Source organism: Anolis sagrei, chromosome 7, assembly GCF_037176765.1.
Source record: "Anolis sagrei isolate rAnoSag1 chromosome 7, rAnoSag1.mat, whole genome shotgun sequence".
Taxonomy (NCBI): Eukaryota; Metazoa; Chordata; class Lepidosauria; order Squamata; family Dactyloidae; genus Anolis; species Anolis sagrei.
In genome coordinates, this window is record NC_090027.1 from 21,718,666 (window position 1) to 21,743,913 (window position 25,248).

Genomic DNA, 25,248 nt, shown 5'->3' on the forward strand with positions numbered 1-25,248 from the left:
AATTTGGCACAAACACCCGATATGCCCAAATTTGAATACTGGTGGGGTTAGGGGGGATTGATTTTGTCATTTGGGAGTTGGAGTTGCTGGGATTTATAGTTCACCTACAATCAAAGAGCATTCTGAACCCCACCAATGATGGAATCGAGTCAAACTTGGCACACTGAACTCCCGTGACCAACAGAAAGTACTTGAAAGGTCCAGTAGGCATTGACCTTGAGTTTTGGAGTTGTAGTTCACCTATATCCAGACAGCACTGTGGACTCAAACAATGATGGATCTGGACCAAACTTGGCATGAACACTCAATATGCCCAAATGTGAATACTGGTGGAGTTTGAGGAAAATAGACTTTGACATTTGGGAGTTGTAGTTGCTGAGATGTATAGTTCACCTGCAACCAAAGAGCATTCTGAACCCCACCAATGATAGAATTGGGCCAAACTTCCCCCACAGAACCCCATGACCAATAGAAAATACTGTTTTCCGATGGTCTTTGGTGACCCCCCCCCCCCCCCCCAGGGGTACCGAACCCCAGCCTGAGAAGCACTGACCTACATAGAAAGAAAGCTGTACACCCTGGTGGCACAGCGGGTTAAATCGTTGAGCTGCTGAACTTGCTGACCAAAAGATTGGCAGTTTGAATCCAGGAAGCAGGGTAAGCTCCTGCTGTTAGCCCCAGCTTCTGCCAACCTAGTAGTTTGAAAACACGCAAATGTGAGTAGATCAATAGGCACCGCCTTGGCAGGAAAGTAACAGCACTCTATGCAGTCATGCCAGTGGCCACATGACCTTGGAGGTGTCTATGGACAATGCCACCTCTTCAGCTTAGAAATGGAGATGAGCACCACCCTCCATAGTCGGACACGTCTAGACGTAATGTCAAGTTGCTGAGATGTATAGTTCACCTGCAATCAAAGAGCAGTCTGAACCCAACCGACAGAATATGACCAAAGTTCTGTAGTGTGAAAACTCTCCATTCGGGCTGCAGATCTCAAAACTGAACATTTGAAGATCAAGAAGCTCTAGAACAATGTTTCTCAACCTTCCTAATGTGGTGACCCTTGATACAGGGTCATGCCAGTGGCCACATGACCATGGAGGTGTCTATGAACAACGCCGGCTCTTTGGATTAGAAATGGAGATGAGCACCACCCTCCAGAGTCGGACACTGCTAGACATAATGTCAGGGGAAACCTTTACCTTGTAGAAAGAAAGCCAGGCCTCCCATTGTAGACTCTCAAGCAGGAAACAAAGTCTAGGTGCAATCTCTGTCCTTGTAATTATCTTATGCTTCCTTTGCCAGAGGGAAAAAATACTCACCAGAGAAGCCACTTGAGTAAACGACTTTATTTCTGGGCCTGGAATACAGAAAGCTGGGGTTTGGACAGTGAGATCCCACCTTAATCGGGGAGCCAGGCTCTTCTGTCAGTTCTGAATAAGGATGAATATGTTCCCCGCTTCTCTACAGCACTTGCATGAAGAAGGGCAGCATTCCCATTGATCTGCAGCCATCTTCCGGGTGAATCTTGAAAAGAGGTGGCTTATTTCAGCCAGATCCACTTGTCTCCAACATCGGCATTATAACCAGGGGCATACATGCGCCCAGGGAGCTACAGAGGACAGAAAACAGATCCAGTTTTCAGGGAGAGGGGTCAATGCATCCTTCTCTCTGGGCAGGCCCATACTTATTTGCTTGAGTTCATTTAAGGGTCATCTCCCCACTTCTACAGACAGAGTGGTTTGAAACGAAGGGCAAAGGGTTAAATCACACTGGGATCAAACCACTCTAAAAGCTGTAGTGTGAAAAGACTGAACCTTTGAAGATCAGGAAGGTCTAGAACTGTTTCTCAACCTTCCTAATGTGGCGACCCCTTAATACAATTCCTCATGTTGTGGTGACCCCCAACCATAAAATTATTTTGTTGTCACTTCATAACTCTTAATTTTACTCCTGTTATGAATCATGTAAATATCTGATATGCAGGATGTATTCTCATTTTCTGGGCCAAATTTGGCCAAAAAACCCTCGTTATGCTCACATTTCAATACTGGTGAGGTTGGGGGGGATTGATTTTGTCATTTGGAGTTGCTGCGATTTATAGTTCACCTACAATCAAAGAACATTCTGAACATGCTGGGCTTCCTAAGATCTACAGAGATAATCAAAGGAACACCTCAGCAAGCAAGAGTCCAAAAGTGTCAGGCTAAAACCTAGAACCTCAATCAGTGGCTGAGACTGGATGAGAGACTCTCTTCTGGGCACACAGAAGACTGGGCCACTTGGAAGGCGCTGAACAGGCTGTGCTCTGGCACCACGAGATGCAGAGCTAACCATAAGAAATGGGGCCGCAAAGTGGAGTCCATGACATGTAAGTGTGGAGAAGAGCAAACCACAGACCACTACAATGCAGTCTGAGCCCTGCCACATGCACAATGGAATTAGGCCAAACTTGTCACACAGAATTCCCATGACCAACAAAAAAGGATTTAGAGGAGTTGTAGTTCACCTACATCCAGAGCGCATTATGAACCCAAATGATGGATCTGGACCAAACTTGGCATGCATACCTGATGTGCCCAAATTTGAATACTTGTGGGTTTTTGATGGGTATTAGCTTGGACATTTTGGAGTTGTAGGTCCTGGGATGTATAATTCACCTGCAGTCAGTGAGCACTCTGAATTCCACCAAAGATGGAATTGGACCAAACCTGGAACACAGAGCCCTCATGACCTGCAGAAAATACTGGAAGTCTTTGGGGGAAATTCACCTTGATTTAGGGAAGTTGTAGATCACCTACATCCAGAAAGCACTGTGAACCCAAACACCAATAGATCTGGACTAAACTTGGCACACAGACCTGATATGTCAAAATTTGATTACTGGAGGGGTTTGGTGGTGAACTGACCACCCACAACCACAGAAACGGTGATCTCTACTGATGATGGACCTGGACCAAACTTGGCACAGAGAACCTCCATGACTAACTCAACTTACTGGAGGAGTTTGAAGGGACTGACTAAGCATAGTGGGAGTTGTAGTTTACCCTGAAGCCAGAGAGCACAATCAACCTCACCGATTATGCATCTAGAGCAAGGTTGCCCAAAATAACAAACTTTACTGATGGAGTTTCTTGGGGTGAAACTAGCATGATGTGAGTTGTAGTTCACCCACAACCTTATACATTAAAACATTGACTTTTTCAAATAACCTGGGCAACGCCGGGAACCCAAGCTAGTAAACAATAATATACTTTATATCCTGCCACCATCTCCCCAAAGGGACTTGGTGCAGCTCACAAAAGCACTCCAGAGTGCCGCACATAAAATAAACAAGACATAAGCATATAAACAATGGCAACGTAAGTTAATAAGCCAGCGAGATGCTATTGTTTGAATGCTGGAGCTGGATTCTGGGAGACCAGAATCCCTTGCTCAGCCGAGGGAAGCTCAAGATCCAGTTCATGTCAAGCTTTGAAAGAACCCACGTAAGAGCTGATGGGATGCTACTTGCACAAGAGCTCCTTCACTCCCCTTTGCCCAGGCTTGGTGCCAATGCTCCTCTTCCAGCTGGACCCTCATCCACTTCAACCCCAAAGTGAGATCTGGGCCCTTACCGACTTGAATTCATAGTAGATCTTGTCCGATTCGAGCCCCCCCACTGTGATTTCAGGGATGTAGTGAAGGAATGCAGTGGGAGCCATCACACTGAACTTGTCCTGGACCCTTATCAAGCAGAAAGGGGAAAAGAAAAGAAATATTACATCCAGAGATGACAGGAAATGGAACAGCAGAACCTCTAAAGTTCATTCTGGAGGGGGTCTTGTGGAAATGAGACCCCTGGGAGGCCTCCTTCTCTAACTGGAAGGTGTCAGAAATATTAAAAATTAAGTGTGTATTTTTTATTGCAAAAGTGTGAGTCAAGCACTGAAAGAGTTAGTAGGCTGAAGCCTGTTACGAGTTAGTGGGCCAAAGCTTTCATCGCCCTGAGGAGAGTGACTAGGCTGAAGCCTGTTAGCGTTAGTTTGCCTCAGTGAGAGAACTCACACAGTCTGTGTGAGAAGGCTTCTCTGTGAGGTAGGCCTCACAGTATGAGGAAGGCCTGATATGAGAGAAGCCTCGTGAGAAAGCTCCAGTGTGAAGGCTCTTGTGTGTAAAGCTACTATGTATTTATTTATGTCATGGAAACTTTGTTGTTCTAAATAGGGCCTCAGTATGAGTAGACCTCAGTGTTAGTTTGCCTCAGTTTGCGAGAGGTGTCAGTATGAGAGTGCCCTCAGTGTGAAGAGGTCTTTGAAGAAGAGAAGGCTGAGAGGAGATATGATAGCCATGTATAAATATGTGAGAGGAAGTCACAGGGAGGAGGGAGCAAGCTTGTTTTCTGCTTCTCTGGAGACTAGGACGCGGAGCAATGGCTTCAAACTCCAAGAAAGGAGATTCAATCTGAACATGAGGAAGAACTTCCTGACTGTGAGAGCCGTTCAGCAGTGGAACTCTCTGCCCTGGAGTGTGGTGGAGGTTCCTTCTTTGGAAGCTGGATGGCCATCTGTCAGGGGTTATTTGAATGCAATATTCCTGCTTCTTGGCAGGGGGTTGGACTAGATGGCCCATGAGGTCTCTTCCAACTCTTTGATTCTATGATTCTGTGGGAGAAGGGCCTCAGTGTGTTAGTAGGCCTCAGTATGAGTAGGCTTCAGTGTTAGTTCGCTTCAGTCTGTGAAAGGCTTCAGTGGGAGAAAGGCCTCAATGTGATAAATGCCTCAATGTTAGTTGGCCTTCGAGTGAAATAGGCCTCAGTGTGTTAAGGCTGCCCTAGAATCATAGAATCATAGTTCTAAGAGACCTCATGGGCCATCCAGTCAACCCACCTGCCAAGAAGCAGGAAAATTTCATTCAAAGCACCCCCAACAGATGGCCATCCAGCCTCTGTTTAAAAGCTTCCAAAGAAGGAGCCTCCACCACTCCGGGGCAGAGAGTTCCACTACTGAACAGCTTTCACAGTCAGGAAGTTCTTCCTAATGTTCAAATGGAATCTCCTTTCTTGTAGTTTGAAGCCATTGTTCCGCATCCTAGTCTCCAGGGCAGCAATAAACAAGCTTGCTCCCTCCTCCCTATGAGTTCCTCTCACATATTTATACATGGCTATCATGTCTCCTCTCACCCTGTGTAAAGCTACTGTGTGAAGCTTCTGTGTAACTGCGCTCTGAGAAGAGGCTCTGTGAGAGCAAAGCTGCTTATCTGCATGCGAAAGAAGCCCTGGCGTGGAAGCAAAGAAGGAAGTATAAAGGACTTTGTTTGTGTTATGGAAACCTTGTTTTTCTAAATAGTGCAACCATATTATTTTACTGCTAAGGAAAGCCTCCTTTGGAAGAGATAACATTGGACAGTGTGTTTTTGTTCTTTTTATCACTTTGGTCTCCTGGTGCTGGGTCACACTGCTGCTAATTACTCTGCTGTACATTTCTGAGGAGGGTATTTTGTGAATAAGCCCACTTGCCTAACAGGAAGTACTCTGAGGAAACTGCCCATTGCATCCCTGTGAGAGTCCTTGCTCAGCCAATCAGAAGGAGGCACACCGAAGTCAGAGGGAGGCATAGTGTCTTGATCTAGGGAAGTAATGCTACCCCTCTATTCTGCTCTGGTTAGACCACACCTGGAATATTGTGTCCAATTCTGGGTACCGCAATTCAAGAGAGATATTGACAAGCTGGAATGTGTCCAGAGGAGGGTGACTAAAATGATCAAGGGTATGGAGAACAAGCCCTATGAGGAGCGGCTTAAGGAGCTGAGCATGTTTAGCCTGAAGAAGAGAAGGCTGAGAGGAGATATGATAGCCATGTATAAATATGTGAGAGGAAGCCACAGGGAGGAGGGAGCAAGCTTGTTTTCTGCTTCCCTGGAGACTAGGACGCGGAGTAATGGCTTCAAACTACAAGAGAGGAGATTCCATCTGAACATGAGGAAGAACTTCCTGACTGTGAGAGCCGTTCAGCAGTGGAACTCTGCCCCGGAGTGTGGTGGAGGCTCCTTCTTTGGAAGCTTTTAAACAGAGGCTGGATGGCCATCTGTCAGGGGTGATTTGAATGCAATATTCCTGCTTCTTGGCAGGGGGTTGGACTGGATGGCCCATGAGGTCTCTTCCAACTCTTTGATTCTATGATTCTATGATATATAAACACATCTAAACCAGAGAGCCATAGAGAGAGAAAACATGGTGGGGGGTTAAAATTGGAAGATCTCCTATTGTAATCCTGAAAAAAAACCCTAAGTAACAGATGCTTAGGAGAATACATTTGCTATTTGGACAAAACAAGAATGAGAGCAGCCACTCCCTGCGGGGCCCACTGAGCAAAGTGTGAGATTCTTTGGGGTGGAGATAGAAAGTCGGGAACACAAAGAGAGAGATGCAAGAAGAGCCTGTCCTTACAGGACCCTCAAGTGGTGAAAGGTCACGTCATCCTGCTCCAGCCAAGGGCCCTTGTCAAACTTCAGGTACTCAATGTCTTCAAGGACCTACGAGGAAGGAAAGGTCAGTGAAAATTCCCAGAAGGGTCTGGAAGGAATGTGGTTGGCCTTTTCCACATAAGAGACTTTCAGGTGCTCTGCTGCCATAGGGCCATGAGAGCAATAATAATAACCACCATGTCAGACTACACAGAGAAGCCATTGAAATCCACAAGCATGTGGACAATTTCAACAGAAAGGAGGAAACCATGAAAATGAACAAAATCTGCCTACCAGTATTAAAAAAAACTCTAAAATTACAATAGCACAACAACAGAGAGGAAACAAACAAGGACATCTAATCTCCCTCAACAAAAGTTTGCTCTAGGCAATGTCAGGCCATTGTATGCTAATCAAGGTGGTCAGTTGAAACATTCACACCTAGCTCCAGCAGACAAGAGCCCTTTGTCTCACCCTGGCCATTCCATAGATATATAAACCCCTTTTCCTAGTTCCAACAGACCTCACTACCTCTGAGGATGCTTGCCATAGATGCAGGCAAAACGTCAGGAGAGAATGCCTCTAGAGCATGGCCATATAGCCCGAAAAAACCTACAACAACCCAATAATAATAATAATAATAATAATAATAATAATAATAATAATAATATTTTTATTTATACCCTGCCACCATCTCCCCAGTGGGGACTCGGAGTGGCTTAAATGGGGCCAAGCCTGGACAACATATTACCGCGAAATAAAACCAAAATCATAGGCAACAAACAACATCATCAAAATTACATAGAAAGAAAGGGGAAAAAACAGTAAACACAGTCATAACAGGGGGCGGGCCAAATGTACAGGACCAAAAATTAAAAGACTCTAATGAGATAAAAATAGGAGTAGGTTGTTTTCAGGGAGCTCATAAAAACAAACAGTTGTGAAACTAAACTTCCCATTTGGAGGGCGTGTAGTCCAGTGACTTATAGTTCACCTACAATCAAAGAGCATTCTGAACCCCACCAATAGAATGGGGCCAAACTTCCCACATAAAACCCCCACAACCAACAGAAAATACTGTATTGTTGAAGGTTTTCATGGCTAGAATTTTTAAGGCTGTATGGCTATGTTCCAGAAGCATTCTCTCCTGACATTTCGCCTGCATCTAAGGATGCCTTCCAAAGATGGAGGCGAAACATCAGGAGAGAATGCTACTGGAACATGGCCATACAGCCCAAAAAACTCAAACAACCCAGAAAATACTGTGTTTTATGATGGTCTTTGGTGACCCCCCCTCGTGACCCCCCCCCCTCCAGGGATCCCGACCCCCAGGTTGAGAAACACTGGTTTAAAGGATGGAGTGGGAGAACCCCAATTCATTGCTTCACGAAGAGTCCTGGAAAAGGCAGTTCTGACAGGACCCAATCCACCTGTCTCTAAAGCAGGTTACATTCCATGACTTCTGAGAGTTCAACACACAAAAGCCTTCAAGTCAAACACAGCAAGAAATCCAAACTACTACAAGGGGAACAAACCGAACAGGAAAGCCTACCTTGTCCACCTGTTCAGCTTCACTTGCTGTATACTGCAGAACTTCACTGGTTTGGCTAGAAAACAAAACAGTGACATGATATAACGTTGGTCCAGAAAATAGAAGTTTTGTTCATCACAAAACAAAAGCATTCAACACAGCTATACTGACCACACACCCCAAGTTTAATGCTTACAGTGTAAAGTTGTTTATATATGTGCTGTTTTCTGTGTTAACCAGCCGATTACAGGAGCTTCTCTAGCCCTGGAACTCAACAAAGAAGCTCCTGTTTTGTAGCAGGTTTCCTATGAGCACATAGAAGATGGCTTTGAAAGGCAGCAGATCACAGGAGCTGTCTTCATAGACCTGTCAGCAGCTTATGACACTATAAATCATTGCCTTCTTCTGAGAATATTGCAGAGGATTACCACCTCACCTGCTTCATAGGAAATCTGCGACAATACAGGAGCTTTTTTGTTGAGTTCCAGGGGCAGAGAAGCAGATGATTGAAACAGAAGAATGGCTTGCCTCAGGGGAGCATGCTTGCTGCATCCATGTTTAACATATACACAAATGACCAGCCACTGCCAGAAGGGACAGAGAATTTCATCTATGCTGACGACCATGCTACCACCACCCAAACAGGGAGCTCTGAAATGGTTGGACAGAAACTCTCTGAAGCTTTAGGTCAGTGGTTCTCAAACTTCCTAATGCCATGACCCCTTAATACAGTTCCTCATGTTGTGGTGACCCCCAACCATAAAACTACTTGTCATAAAATTACAGTCATAACTGTAATTTTGCTACTGTTATGAATCATAATGTAAATATCTGATATGCAGGCTGCATTTTCATTCAGTGGACCAAACTGGGCACAAATACTCAATACGCCCAATTCTGAATACTGGTGGGGTTGGGGATTGATTTGGGAGTTGTAGTTGCTGGGGGATTTATAGTTCACCTACAATCAAAGAGCATTCTGAACTCCACCAATGATGAAACTGAAGCAAACTTGGCACACAAAGCTTCCAGGACCAACAGAAAATACTGGAAGGGTTTGGTGGGCATTGACCCTGAGTTTTGGAGTTGTAGTTCACTTATATCTAGAGAGCACTGTGGACTCAAACAATTATGGATCTGGACCAAACTTGGCACAAATACACAATATGCCCAAATGTGGAGTTTGGGAGAAAATAGACCTTGACATTTGGGAGTTGTAGTTGCTGAGATGTATAGTTCACCTACAGTCAAAGAGCATTCTGGAACCCCATTAATGGTAGAATTGGGCCAAACTTCCCACACAGAACCCCCATTACCAACAGAAAATACAGTATTTTCTGATGGTCTCTGGCAACCCCTCTGACACCCCCTCATGACCCCCCCCCAGGGGTTCTGACCCCCAGGTTGAGAAACACTGCTTTAGGTGCTCTTACTGCCTATTACAGGGGAAACCAGCTGATTCCTAATCCATCTAAAATGCAAACGTGTGCTTTTCACCTTAAGAAAGACAAGCATCTCGAGCTCTGAAGATGACCTGGGAAGGAATCCCACTGGAGCATTGCAGCACACCCAAATATTTATTTTATTTATTTATTTACCGCATTTATATACCGCCCTTCTCAGCCCGAAGGCGACTCAAGGCGGTTTACAGTCGGCACAATTCAATGCCCCCCCCCCCAATAGCACAAAATACAATTAAAATATTCAGCATAAATATAAAACCATACAAAACCAAAAAACCCAATAAAACATACATCCTTAACATCTTATTCGTGAATCATTATCCAATCACATTGGGAGTTACCATGGATCATTCTCTGACTTACAAGAAGCACTGCTTGAATATAAAGCAAAAAGTGGGCGCTAGGAACAATATCATACGAAAGCTGACTGGCACAACCTGAGGATCACAACCAGATACAGCTAAGACATCTGCCCTTGCGCCTTGCTACTCTGCTGCTGAGTATGCATGCCCAGTGTGGAATACCTCTCACCACGTTAAAACAATAGATGTGGCTCTTAATGAGGCATGCCACATCATCACAGGATGTCTACATCCAACACAGTTGGAGAAATTTTACTGTTTATCCAGTATCACACCACCTTACATCCGCTGAGAAATAGCAGCCAATAATGAAAGGAGCAATAATAATAATAATAATAATAATAATAATAATAATAATATATTTATTTATATACCGCTCCATCTCCCCGAGGGGACTCAGAGCGGTTTCCAAGTAACATCATCAATACATACAGAGACCTACTTGCTTTTCGGAAAGCCTGTAAAACCTTTCTCTTCCGACAAGCTTTCGATGGGTGAATAACTCGGGACTATGTCTGTTTTTGTTTTTATTGTGTTTTAAAGTTAATTGTATTGTTTTAATCTACTGCTGTAAACCACTCCGAGCCAAATTGGGAGTAGCGGTATACAAGTCAAATAAATAAATAAATAAAAATAAGAGTAAACAACATAAACATAAGATTAACAAAACAATATAAGCACAAAAAGGTAGCGACATCAACGGTCCATCCTCTGTTCGGATATTAGCCAGTATGTCAATGACTTAAATGAAGAAACAGCTTCCTAAGATCTACAGAGATAATCAAAGGAACACCTCAGCAAGTGAGAGTCCAAAAGTGGCAGGCTAAAACCCAGAACCTAAATCAGTGGCTGAGACTGGGTGAGAGACTCTCTCTCGGGCACACAGAAGACTGGGCGACTTGGAAGGCGCTGAACAGGCTGCGTTCTGGCACCACGAGATGCAGAGCCAACCTTAGGAAACGGGGCCACAAAGTGGAATCCATGACATGCAAGTGTGGAGAAGAGCAAACCACAAACCACTACAATGCAGTCTGAGCCCTGCCACATGCACAATGGAGAACCTTCTTATAGCAATACCAGAGGCACTCCAAGTGGCCAGCTACTGGTCAAGGGCTATTTAATATAAGGCCAAGTTTTTTAACTTTGTTTGTTTTTAAATACATTACAACTCTACTCTCGGTTTGCTTCTGACACGATAAATAAACAAACCACTACAAACCTGACTTCTGGCAGAAAGGATTTCTTATAGCCATCTTCAATGCTCTGAAGGTAAGCGGACGACACCTTTTTTTCATATGGCTTAAAACAAAACACAGAGTGTTCATGCAGCTGAAGGTATTCAGTAAGGGAACAATATTTACATGTTTAAGTAGTCTTTTGTCCTTTCAGACAGATCAGCGACCACACCACCCTCAACTTGCCTAAACTCCAAATTAACCTTGACTCTATCCCCGTCAAGACAGCAAAAGCCTTCCTCCCTGAAGAGGCCATGCCACCCTTGACGTTCCCTTGTTTCTCCTTGTCAGGTACCATGCAGTGATTCCCAGAGCGGAACTTACCTTGCCTCTCTCTTCGATCCTTTTTCGCACATCTGAGACAGGGACGTCAATATAAATGGCCAGGTGAGGAGGCAAAAACTCATCAATGCTGAGGCCCTTGATTATGTTGTAGTGCTCTATACCTAGAGGAGAAACCACCCAACACAAGTAGATACTTTAGCCAGCTGGAGACACATCGTCCTCCAGAGAAAGCAAAAGTAAAGGGATGAAATCCACACTAGTGGATGAGCTCAGGTTGCCCCCCAAAGACCCTCTGTATCTCCTTCCCCATTCTTTCTTCCTCATCCCTCCATCTGATTATCAAAGCTGCAGAGAGAGAAGGGACCACAGGCTCAGCATGCCACTCTCAAGCACTACAAACATCTCTGTTTCATGTGTTGTTGAAGGTTTTTAGGGCTGGAATAAATGAGTTGCTGTGAGTTTTCTGGGCTGTCTGGCCATGTTCCAGAAGCATTTTCTCCTGACGTTTCACCTGCATCTATGGCAGGCATCCTCAGAAGTTGTGAGGTCTGTTGGAATCTCGGCAAGTGAGGTTTATATATTTGAGGAATGTCCAGGGTGGGGGAAAGAACTCTGTCTGCTTGAGGCATGTGTGAATGTTGCAATTAGTCACGTTGAGAGATCAGCGTTGAGTAAGTTTCCTTTTTGTTTGTGTATTTAATAGCCTTGCAGCTTCAAAGCCTGACTGATTGCTTCCTGGGGGAATCCTTTGTTTGGATGTGTTAACTGGCACTGATTGATTCTTGTCTGGAATTCCCCTGCTTTTTGAGTGTAGCTCTTTATTTATTGCCCTGATTTTAGAGTTTTTCAATGCTGGTAGCCAGATTTTGTTCATTTTCATGGTTTCCTCCTTTTTGTTGAGATTGTCCACATGCTTCTTGTGGATTTCAATGGCTTCTCTGTCTAGCCTCATATGGTGGTTATTAGAGTGGTCCAGCATTTCTGTGTTCTCAAATAATATGCTGTGTCTAGGTTGGTTCATCAGGGGGCTCTGCTATGGCTGACTTCTCAGGTTGACTTCATCTGTAGTGCCTTTCATATTCCTTGATTCGTGATTGGGCAATGCTGCTGCGTTTGGGGGTCCCTATATAGACTTCTTGTCCACAGCTGCATGGTATATGGGAGACTCCTGCCGAGGTGATGGATCCCTCTTGTCCTTTGCTGAACAGAGCATTGGTTGGATTTTCTTGGTGGGTCTATAGATAGTGTGTAGGTTGTGTTTCTTCCTCATCTTCCTTGATGTATGGCAAGAACACTTCATGGTATACGGTAGACTCCAGCTGTGCACGAGTTCTACATTGGGATCACCAAACTCAGCAATGCCCAAACACGAATCAAGCAACACGAAAGGCATTGCAGACTAATCCAACCAGAGAAGTCAGCCTTAGCAGAGCACTTGATGAACCAACCTGGACACAGCATATTATTTGAGAACACAGAAATGCTGGACCACTCTCACAACCACCATGTCAGGCTACACAAAGAAGCCACTGAAATCCACAAGAAGGACAATTTCAACAGAAAGGAGGAAACCATGAAAATGAACAAAATCTGGCTACCAGTATTAAAAAATTATAGAATCAGGACAATAAATAAAGCACAACACTAAAAAAGGGGAATTCCAGACAAAAATCAATCAAGGTCAGCAAACACCCCCCAACAAAAGATTCCCCTCAGGAAGCATTCAGCCAAGCTTTGAAGCTCCAAGGCAATTAAATGCTAATCAGGCGGCCAATTGCAACATTCACACCTGCCTCAAACAGACAAGAGTTCTTTCTCCCACCCCAAACATTCCACAGATATATAAATCCCACTTGCCTAGTTTCCAACAATCCTCACAACTGGGTTGTTGTAGGTTTTTTCGGGCTATATGGCCATGTTCTAGAGGCATTCTCTCCTACCCCACTCAGACCCGTCGTGAGTGCCATTGGATCCCCCACGTACGACTTAGCAAAATTTCTTGCTGCACAGTTACAAAGCTATATTGGGCTCACTACACACTACATCAAGGACTCAGCCCAAGGAGATAATGCCTCTAGAACATTTATTTATTTATTTATTTATTTAAAACATTTATATTCCACCCTCCTCACCCCGAAGGGGACTCAGAGCGGAGCACAGCATATACACGGCAAACATTCAATGCCTGGATACAATACATAAACATTAAAAAAACATTTATCGAAATATTAAAATACACCATTTAAAATAACACCATTTAAAACCATCCGCATCAAATCCAATTGGCCCTGTCATCTTTCCCATTGCCGCTTCATTGCCCTGTCCTGAAAGCTTGGTCACACAGCCAAGTTTTTACCATCCTACTAAAGGACAGGAGGGAGGGGGCCGACCTGATCTCATCAGGAATGGGGTTCTATAGCCGGGGAGCAATCACCGAGAAGGCCCTGTCTCTCGTCCCTACCAATCGCGCCTGTGACAATGGCGGGACAGAAAGCAGAGCCTCCCCAGAGGATCTTTATCTCTGCGATGGTACATTGAGGGAAATGCATTCAGACAGGTAATTTGGGTCGGGGCCATTTAGGGCTTTATAGGCCAAAGCCAGCACTTTGAATTGTGCCCGGTAGCAGCCAGTGGAGCTGGCATAACATGGGAGTTGTATGCTCCCTGTATGCCGCCCCAGTTATTAACCTGGCTGCCTCTCATTGGACTATTTGAAGCTTCCGCACGGTCTTCAAAGGCACCCCACATAGAGTGTGTTGCAGTAGTCTATTCTAGATGTAACGAGAGCATGGACCACTGTGGCCAAGTCTGACTTCCCAAGGTGCGGGCGCAGCTGGCGCACAAGTTTTAATTGTGCGAACGTTCCCCTGGCCACCGCTGCAACCTGGGATTCGAGGCTCAGTGATGAATCCAGGAGAACTCCTAAGCTGTGAACCTGTGCCTTCAAGGGGAGTGTGACCCCATCCAACACAGGTTGCGACCCTATACCCTGTGTGGCCTTGCAACTGACCAGGAGGACCTCTGTCTTGTCTGGATTCAACTTCAATTTGCTCGCCCTCATCCAGACCGTCACAGTGGCCAGGCATAGCCATATAGCCCAAAAAAACCTACAACAACCCAGTGATTCTGGCCATGAAAGCCTTCGACAATCTTCACAGCCTCTGAGATGTGGGTGAAACGTCAGGAGAGAATGCTTCTGGAACACGGCCATACAGCCTAAAAAACTCACAACAACCCATCTCAGTTTCACTCAAGACTGGACCGGGAACTCCAAATCTACCCCCCAAACAAGGCTCTAAACCCCCCTATTCCTGAAACAGAAAGATGAACCATGAATCGCATCGCATCTGTTAGCAAGAATAAGAATCAGAGCGAAACTTTATACAAAAAGAACCGCCAGTTGCAATGGTTAACTCTATTAAGAAACAACAATAACACACACAGGCAGGCAATATGTAAGGCACCTAACACTGGACCAGAATCCAATTGGTGACATAGTCTTATGACTTCTGTTTTCACCTGCTCCACAGCCTTTCTGACGGAAGATTACTTACATCTTTTGTGAATGTAGCCTTGCTTAAGCATGGCTTCCACAAACACGTAGTCGCTGAAGGGAGAGCGTTCCAGGACGACGCCTTGCCCTGGAAATGAACAAGGGATCACTGTCAGAAACTCTTCAACATGAATAAACTAGCACAGCTCCATCATAAAATGAGTTTAGCCAGGCTTTAAAGTGTGCCTTTTCTTTAATTCCTCAAAGACAGGGCTCAGAAACTAAGAGTATAACCAAAAAGCACACGAAGGGATTTTCTCCTGAACGTATTTATAGCTTTGCTTGGATAAATTAAGAACACAACTGACACTAAGAGATGGAAATAAATGAATCTGCATCAGCTGAAGATTAGAGTATGAAAATGTAGGGCACCATCCCTGTGCTAAGCCTAGTGATCTAGATCAAGCAAGGAAAGACTGAAAAGGCAGATCTTCTCATTCAAAGTGGTCATTCATCAACACTTTTAGAGATTTATTTTTGTCAGAAATATTAAAAATTAACTAGGTCTTTGTAATTGCAAAAATGTGAGTCACGCACTGAAAGGGTTAGTTCAATATAAGCGGGTGTGCCTGTAGCTTAGCAAGCCTGTCTGTGAAAAGGCTTCGGTGTGAGAAGGCCTCAGTTTTAGTTTGCCCTCAGTCTGTGAGAGGTCTCTGTTGGAGAAGGACCTCAGTGTGTTGGTATAGAATCATAGAGTTGGAAGAGACCTCATGGGCCATCCAGTCCAACCCCCTGCCAAAAAGCAGGAATATTGCATTCAAAGCACCCCTGACAGATGGCCACCCACCCTCTGTTTAAAAGCTTCCAAAGAAGAAGCCTCCACCACACTCCGGGGCAGAGAGTTCCACTGCTGAACGGCTCTCACGGTCAGGAAGTTCTTCCTCATGTTCAGATGGAATCTCCTCTCTTGTAGTTTGAAGCCATTGTTCCACGTCCTAGTCTCCAAGGAAGCAGAAAACAAGCTTGCTCCCTCCTCCCTGTGGCTTCCTCTCACGTATTTATACATGGCTATCATATCTCCTCTCAGCCCTCTCTTCTTCAGGCTAAACATGCCAAGTTCCTTAAGCCGCTCCTCATAGGGCTTGTTCTCCAGACCCTTGATCATTTTAGTCACCCTCCTCTGGACACATTCCAGCTTGTCAATATCTCTCTTCAATTGCGGTGCCCAGAATAGGACAGAATATTCCAGATATGGTCTAACCAAGGCGAAATAGAGGGGTAGCATTACTTCCCTAGATCTAGACACTATGCTCCTATTGATGCAGGCCAAAATCCCATTGGCTTTTTTTGCTACCACATCACATTATTGGCTCATGTTTAACTTGCTCTCCACGAGGACTCCAAGATCTTTTTCACACGTACTGCTCTCGAGCCAGGCATTGTCCCCCATTCTGTATCTTTGCATTTTGTTTTTTTCTGCCTAAGTGGATTATCTTGCATTTGTCCCTGTTGGACTTCATTTTGTTAGTTTTGGCCCATCTCTCTAATCTGTCAAGATCGTTTTGAATCCTGCTCCTGTCCTCTGGACTATTGGCTATCACTCCCAATTTGGTGTCATCTGTAAACTTGATGATCCTGCCTTCTAACCCTTCATCTAAGTCATTAATAAAGATGCTGAACAGGACCGGGCCCAGGACGGATCCCTGCTGATGGCACTCCGCTCGTCACTTCTTTCCAGGATGAAGAGGAAGCATTGGGGAGAATCACTCTCTGGGTTCGTCCATTTAACCAATTACAGATCCATCTCACCGTAGTTTTGCCTAGCCCACATTGGACTAGTTTCCTTGCCAGAAGGTCATGGGGGACCTTGTCGAAGGCCTTACTGAAATCCAGGTACGCTACATCCACGGCATTCCCCGCATCTACCCAGCTTGTAACTCTATCAAAAAAAGAGATCAGATTAGTCTGGCATGACTTGTTTTTGATAAATCCATGTTGACTATTAGCAATGACCGCATTTGTTTCTAAGTGTTTGCACTTGCTTGACAATCTTTTCCAGAATCTTGCCTGGTTTCGACATGAGGCTGACGGGACGGTAATTGTTTGGGTCATCCTTTTTTTGCCTTCTTGAAGATTGGGACCACATTGGCCCTCCTCCAATCTGCTGGAACTTCTCCCGTTCTCCAAGAACTCTCAAAGATGGTTGCCAATGGTTCCGAAATGACTTCCGCTAGTTCCTTCAGTACTCTTGGGTGTAGTTGATCTGGCCCTGGGGACTTGAACTCATTTAGAGCAGCCAGGTATTCCTGGACGACTTGTTTCCCAATTTGGGGTTGGATGTCCTCAAATCCCTCATCCACTCCATCTTGCTGAGGTTGAAGAGGACTTTCTTTTTGTGAGAAGACCGGGGCAAAGAAGGCATTAAGTAGTTCTGCCTTTTCCCTATCCTAGTAGGCCTCAATATGAGTAGGCCTCAGTGTTAGTTCGTCTCAGTATGAGAAGATCGCAGTGGGAGGAAGGCCTCAGTGTTAGTAGGCCTGGTGTGTGAGAAGTTTCAGTGAGAGAAGCCCCAGGTTGAAGGCCATCGTGTGTGAAGGCTGTTGTGTGTAAAAGGCTACTGTGTGAAGCTCCTGTGTAAGTTCAGTGTGAGAAGAAACTCAGTGAGAGCAAAGCTGTCCATCTGCATGAGAAAAAAAGCCTAGTGTGGAAGCAAAGAAGGAAGTATAAAGAACTTTATTTGTGTTATGGAAACCTTGTTCTTGTAAATGGTACAACCATATTATTTTGCTATAAAGAAAAGCCGCCTATGGAAGAGATAACATTGATCTGTGCTTTTTTGTTCTTTTATCACTTTTGGCTACTAGTACTGGGTCACACTGCAGCTGCTAAGTTACTCTGTTGTACATTTATGAGGAGGGTCTTTTGTTAATAAGCCCACTCGTCCAACAATTTTCTCCTTCTCCTTCCAAGTCTTTGACTCTAGTATTGTTCAGTTATTTGTTAGTTTCATATTAAGGAATTCTGTGACCAAATATAACTTTTTCACGGTGTTAGCCTGTAAATGAAATGGATGAAATCTCAGCTCCTGTGATTCTGGCCTGAAAATTGAGTCTATAGAGGCCAGTCATTGCAGCCTAACATAGATTCCCCAGAGGACGTCTCACTTCATCCATTTTTACCACTAAAATCTCGAGAGAGAGAGAGAGAGAGAGAGAGACAGACAGACAGACAGACAGACAGACAGAAGGGTAAACACCATGAAGCCCTTCATCACCATGGGCTACAGTGATGAAGGAACTGGTGGGACTTCCAGTACAATAATTTTCCATTCCTTGGAAGAAGAACGGAAGTCACAATTTTTCAAGCATCTTTTTTTTCTTTATTCTTCTTTTTCCTTTTGTAGTGGGAGTTGGTAGATGTATTCATGTGTGATAGAGAATGGATGGATGACTGATGGTTGGGATTCTTTTTTTCTTTGTTCTTTTTTTTTTAAAACTTTGTTATGTTATTTTATACCCTTGTGTACTCTTTTGCAAAAGTATCAATAAATATTATATCAAAAAGAAAATTCCATTCCTGTTTTCAAGTAACTAGATTTCATTCCCTATTGGTGTGTTTATCCTGAGTAACAGAAGCTTCTCTGTTATGTGTCTGTTTCTCTAAACATGTATTTGTTGGGTGAGTAGGCTTATTAACAAAACATCCTCCCCATAAATGTACAGCAGAGTAACTTATCAACAGCAGTGTGACCCAGTACCAGTAGCCTAAAGTATTTTTTATTTATTTGTCGTGTCAGGGTAACCGTCAATTACATTACATTACATTTCAAAATGATAAAAAGAACAAAAACACAAAGAACAATGTTATCTCTTCTAAAGGAGGCTTTTCTTTATAGCAAAATAATGTTGTTGCACTATTTACAAGAACAAGGTTTCCACAACACAAATAAAGTTCTTTATACTTCCTTCTTTGCTTCCATGCTGGGCTTCTTTCTCATGCAGATAAACAGCTTTGCTCTCACAGAGCTTCCTCTCACACTGAGGTTACACAGGAGCTTCACGCAGTAGCTTTACACATGAGGACTTCAACCTGGGGCTTCTCACACTCAGCCTTCTCATAGACTAAGGCGTACCTCAGAGTGAGGCCTTCTCACATACTGAGACCTTTCTCCAACTGAGGCAAACTAACACAGTGGTCTACTAAGCTACAGCCACACCTGCTTATATAGAACTGCAGCTTTTGCTGAGTCATTGCATCCATTTCACCCTTTCAGTGCTTGACTCACATTTTTGTAATGAAAAAATATGTAGTTATTTTTTAAAAATTTTCTGACAGTATTTTATCTAAACAAAAGTAAATACCAGTAGCCAGAAGGTGTTCCAGAGCATCTGCGTATTGCAAGAGGCGGCAGCTGTACAGCCAGGTCTGAAGCCGGTAGGAGTTCCCATCTGGATGCTTAGGATCGTTGTAGAATGTCTCCAGGCTGCAACTGCCGCTGAATTTGGGATCCAATATCTTTCCATCTCCGGTGATCTTGTCCAGATAATGAATATCTGCTTCAGGAAAATATCGCATACCTGGAAGAGGTCAAATTTGGAAAAAGGAATGCTGACGCCGATGCTCAAGTGAAGTTTGTGTTTGTGGGATTACAATCATTGTTATGAGTTTACTTTTTTACACTGTGCTTTACAAGAAAATGAACAACAATCTCCTGCCCTCGGGATATGAAATGACTCTGTGGATCTAGGCAGCAACCTTTGATTTTATCCCATTCCAGTCCAGCCTTTCATAAATAACTGGACCTTTCTGCTGTTTTCCCATTTTAAAAATATTGTCTCTAACACAAAAAGCAGCAGAATTTGAAAAAATATATAAATAAACATGGGATAGTGAAGAGGACATATTAAATGCTCTTCTCTGTCTATAGGGTTTTCATAAATATAAAGGTAAAGATTTCCCCTTGACATTAAGTCCAGTTGTGTCCAACTCTGGGGGGTGGTGCTCACCTCCATTTCTAAGCTGTAGAGCTGGCATGGTCTGTACACACCTCCAAGGTCATGTGGCCGGCATGACTACATGGAATGCCATTACCTTCCCGCAGAAGTGGTACCTATTGATCTACTCACATTGCATGTTTTTGAACTACTAGATTGGAAGAAGCTGGGGCTAACAACAGGAGCTCACCCCGTCCATGGATTCAAACAGCTGACCTACCCATCAGGAAGTCCTGCCAGCTTCGCGCTACCACAGCCTAGGGTTTTTGTAACATCAATTTATTCAGAATCACCACTGTTGACTATATGTTTTGGCTTCTAATGGTTCAGAACAGATCAACGTTAAACATGAAGAAAGCCTAAGATATTTATGGGATTAAAAATCAGGACTAATTTAGAGAAGTTAACCCCCAATAATCTAGGCATCAAGAAATTTCAAGGCAATTGTTCAAACTGTTGGTTGTAACCATTATTGCTGTAACCCAGGCTTTTCCAACTGGACAGATGTTTCAGACTCCCGGCCAGCACCACAGCCAAATGTTAACAATAGAAGAAGCACAGTGCTCTTCCAAACTCAAAGCCAAAGTTACAATAAGGCAGGGAATGAAGACCAATCTTTCTCACACAAGAAGAGTGGAAAAGAAGGACTCAAAAGCTGTGACGGGGATTCTGTTCTTGATTTGTTGCCTATCATGCATTGGCCAAAATAACCAAATGCACTTCAAATTAGGTCATAATACTTGATATTCCGCACAAAAAAGGCTGGGTACATCTATACTGTAAGAAGCATTGCTAACAACAAGGCAGCAGGAGACGACGGGATCCCAGCTGAACTGTTCAAAATCTTGAAAGATGATGCTGTCAAGGTGATGCATGCCATATGCCAGCAAATATGGAAAACGCAAGAATGGCCATCAGACTGGAAAAAAATCAACTTATATCCCCATACCAAAAAAGGGAAATGCGAAAGACTGCTCAAACTTCCGTACAGTGGCCCTTATTTGTCATGCCAGTAAGGTAATGCTCAAGATCCTGCAAGGAAGACTCCAGCAATACATGGAGAGAGAGTTGCCAGATGTTCAAGCTGGGTTCAGAAAAGGCAGAGGAACGAGAGACCAAATTGGCAATATCCTGATGCTGGATAATGGAGGAAGGCAGGGAGTTTCAGAAAAACATCTATTTCTGTTTTATTGACTATTCCAAAGCCTTTGACTGTGTGGATCATAATAAATTGTGGCGAGTGGTAAGGGCAAACCAGACCACTTTATCTCTCTCCTGAGGAATCTGTATAAGGACGAAGTAGCAACAGTCAGAACTGACCATGGAGGAACAGACTGGTTCAAGATTGGGAAAGGCGTACGGCAGGGTTGTATACTCTCACCCAACCTATTCAACTTGTATGCAGAACACATCATGCAATGTGCGGGGCTTGACGAATGCAAGGCTGGGGTAAAAAATGCTGGAAGAAACATTAACAACCTTAGATATGCAGATGACACCACTTTGGTGGCTGAAAGTGAGGAGGAGCTGAGGAGCCTTCTAATCGAGGTGAAAGAAGAAAGCGCAAAATCTGGGTTGCAGTTAAACATAAAAAAAACAATATTATGGCAACAAGAATGATAGACAAATGGGAAATAGAGGGAGAAAACATGGAGGCAGTGACAGACTTTGTATTTCTAGGTGCAAAGATGTCTGCAGCCGCAGACTGCAGCCAGGAAAGCAGGAGGCACTTACTTCTTGGGAGGAGAGCAAGGACCAATCTTGATAAAATAGTGAAAAGTAGAGACATCACACTGGCAACAAAGATCTGCATACTTAAAGCAATGGTATTCCCCGCAGTCACCTACGGATATGAGAGCTGGACGATAGGGAAGGCTGAGCGAAGGAAGAAAGATGCTTTTGAACTGTGGTGTTGGAGGAAAGTTCTGAGAGTGCCTTGGATTGTGAGAAGATCCAACCAGTCCATACTTCGAGAAATAAAGCCCGGCTGCTCATTGGAGGGAAGAATAGTAGAGACCAAGATGAAGTACTTTGGACATATCATGAGAAGAAAGGAAAGCTTATAGAAGACAATGATGCTGGGGGAAATGGAAGGAAAAAGGAAGAGGGGCCGACCAAGGGCAAGATGGATGGATGGCATCCTTGAAGTGACTGGACTGACCTTGAAGGAGCTGGGGGTGGTGACGGCCGACAGGGAGCTCTGGCGTGGACTGGTCCATGAGGTCACAAAGAGTCGGAAACGACTGATCGAATGAACAACAAAACATCTATACTGTAGAATTAATGCAATTTGACACTACTTTTGCTGCTATGGCTCTCTACTATATAATCTTGAGAGTTGTAATTTAGTAAGGCACTCCTTGGTAGAGAAGGTTACAGACCTTGTAAAACCACAACTCCCAAGATTCTAGTGCACTCAGCCATGGAAGTTCCAAGTGCTGTTAAGCAGTATTAATCCTACAGTGTGGCTGCACCCTTGGACACTGGAAGTTGTTCACCAGGACGCACCCAATTTCTCTGCTATTCGCTTTGCCAGTTGGCCCTTGCCGGAGCGCAGGTTGCCATCCACAGTGAAGACTTTGCTGTTTTCGTTGAACCTCCGAGTAGTCCTCTCGCCCAGCATATATGCCAGCCAGCCATAGCGAAGGCTCTTGCATGAACTCACGTGGAACTTGGCCTAGTAATTTTAAAAAAATAATGCAGTAGGTCAAACAAATGTCAATTTAGGTTCAGCATTCTCCCTATGAGCATCATGTGAAACAAGTAATTTTGGGTGAGATGCAATGCCTTTCATGTTCCTTGATTCGTGTTTGGGCAATGCTGCTGCTTTTGAGGATCCCTCTGTAGACATCTTGTCCAGAGCTGCATGATATGAGGTAGACTCCTGCAGAGGTGAGAGGATCCCCCTTGCCTTTTGCTGAACGGAGCATTTGTTGAATTTTCTTAGTGGGTGTGTAGATAGTTTGTAGGTTGTGTTTCTTTCTCAGCTTCCCTATGCAGTCAGTGGTTCCCTTGATGTCTGGTAAGAAAACTTTTCCTCTGGGTGGATATTTGTCTTGACTCTCGTGGCTTGTTCTCGGTCTTGCAGCTCTTCTGATACCATTCAGCTGTGGACAAGTCAACATAGGAAGCCCCCAGATGCAGCAGCATTGCCCAAACATGGATCAAGGAACATGAAAGGCACTGCAGGCTCATTCATGCAGAGAAGTCAGCCACAGCAGAGCAGTTGATGAACCAACCTGGACACAGCATATGATTTGAGAACACAAAAATGCTGGACCACTCTCACAACCACCATGTCAGACTACACAGAGAAGCCACTGAAATCCACAAGAAGAACAATTTCAACAGAAATGGGGAAGCCATGAAAATGAACAAAATCTGGCTACCAGCATTGAAAAACTCTAAAATCAGGACAGTAAATAAAGAGCTACGCCCAAATAAATGGGAATTCCAGACAAGAAACAATCAAGGCCAGCTAATCACCTCCCAGCTAAGCCCCTCCCCCCAGCACCAACTGCTGCTCTGGGACAGAGTGAAGAGAGGGGGCCAGGAGGACAGTTCGATCTTGTCTCCTCTGCTATGCTAATAATATAATACAATATAATGTAATGTATATTCATATAATATTTATAATATTATAATGTAATACAATATAATACTACTAATAATAAAGTATTATATTATTATTATTATTTATCTATTTATTTATTTATTATTTCTTGCACTTCTACCCTGCCCTTCTCAACCCCCAAGGGGGGACTCAGGACAGTTTACAACAGGCACAATTCCATGTTAGCACAACAATAAGATAAAAATAAAACATATATAAACAGTAATTAAAACAATCCATTATACATCATAATCCATAAAATCAAACTAGTGCTCAACGTTTGCCAGCTCAGAGTCCGTAAATTCAATTCCACATTGTCAAAACCATCAATTCTAGTCGTTGCTTTGTCTATCTGCCAGATTACCCAAAAGCCTGGTCCCAAATCCATGTTTTTAATTTCCGTCTAAAAGAGAGGAGGGATGTCGATGACCTAATTTCCCCGGGGAGTGAATTCCACAGGTGAGGGGCCACCACCGAGAAGGCCCTGCTCCTCGTCCCCACCAACCTCACTTGTGATAGAGGTGGGGCCGAGAGCAGGGCCTCCCCAGAAGATCTTAAACTCCGAGGCGGGACGTAGGATTATGTATTTTATATTACATGTAATATTACTATAATTATAATTATGTATTTTATATTACATATAATATTACTAATAATATTACAATATAATGGTATAGTACAATATAGTAATATATAATACTGATATTGTGCTATGCTAATAATTTAATATATTATATGTATATATATCTTGTAAGCCCCTCTGAGTCCCCTTCGGGATGGGAAGGGCGGCATATAAATGCTGTAAATAAATAAATAAACAAAGGATTTTCTCAGACAGTAAAAAGCCAGACCTTGAAACTGCTAGGCCATTCAACGCTAATCAAGGCGGCCAATTGAAATATTCACACTTGTCTCAAACAGACAGGAGTTCTTTCTCCCACCCTGGACATTATTTCACAGATACAGAAACCCCACTTGCCTAGTTTCCAACAGAAAAAAACACAAATCCACTAAAAGTTGTGGTACATAAATGACAATGGTCAATATTGCCTAACAGTTTGTATATTACAATATTCAACAAACGACAAAATTAAATGGTGTAGGCATAACCCAGTATATAATGAACAACAACCAGTTGTTTACAAAGACTTCACATACATAACATAAAGAGTCTTTTGATGTAAAGACAACTTGTCTTCAGGGCATAAGATCCCTTGCTTTACATCAACAGACTCTTTATGTTATGTATGTGAAATCTTATGCCCTGAAGACAAGTTGAATATTGTAATATACAAACTGTTAGGCAATATCGACCGTTGTCATTTATGTACCACAACTTTTAGTGGATTTGTGTTTTTTGTATTGGTGGGAATCCATTGTCTTCTAGTTTCCAACAGGCCTCACAACCTCTGAGGATGTCTGCCATAGATGTGGGCGAAACGTCAGGAGAGAATGCTTCTGGAACATGGCCCTACAGCCCGGAAAACTCACAACAACCCAGTGATTCCAGCCATGAAAGCGTTCAACAATACATTCATGTTTATTATTTTGAAACATTTGAAACACAATTCGATTGTCTTGACACATTATCTATTTCCCAAAAAAGGTTGGGAACCACTGCTCTAGAACCTTGCCCAGAGGAAGCCATGAAGCCTCAGGCCCCCCCTCCGCCCCGCTCACCGCTCTCAAGGCGCAGCAGCCCCGTCCCGCCGTCAAGAGCGGCCTTCCTGCCACCAAGGCCATGTCTGAAGCCTCCACAGAGGGCAAACACAACCCGCGCGCCCTTTTTGCGTCACCGAAGCCAACCAAAGCCTTGACAAGACAACGT

At 43.8% G+C, this 25,248-nt stretch overlaps 1 protein-coding gene across 1 annotated transcript; it reads right to left on the bottom strand.

Moving 5' to 3' along the window:
* Nucleotides 1–1,334: 1,334 nt before the first annotated feature.
* NDUFA10 (NADH:ubiquinone oxidoreductase subunit A10) lies at nt 1,335–25,240 on the bottom strand. The gene is made up of 10 exons (XM_060787157.2): nt 25,101–25,240; nt 22,316–22,484; nt 19,175–19,390; nt 14,875–14,961; nt 11,360–11,481; nt 11,020–11,099; nt 7,997–8,051; nt 6,428–6,513; nt 3,618–3,726; nt 1,335–1,612 (listed from the first exon to the last, which is right to left on the bottom strand). The coding sequence occupies exons 1-10, from the start codon at nt 25,161–25,163 to the stop codon at nt 1,544–1,546; spliced, it is 1,056 nt and encodes a 351-aa protein (XP_060643140.2). The 5' UTR covers nt 25,164–25,240; the 3' UTR covers nt 1,335–1,543.
* Between the last annotated feature and the right edge of the window lie 8 nt (nt 25,241–25,248).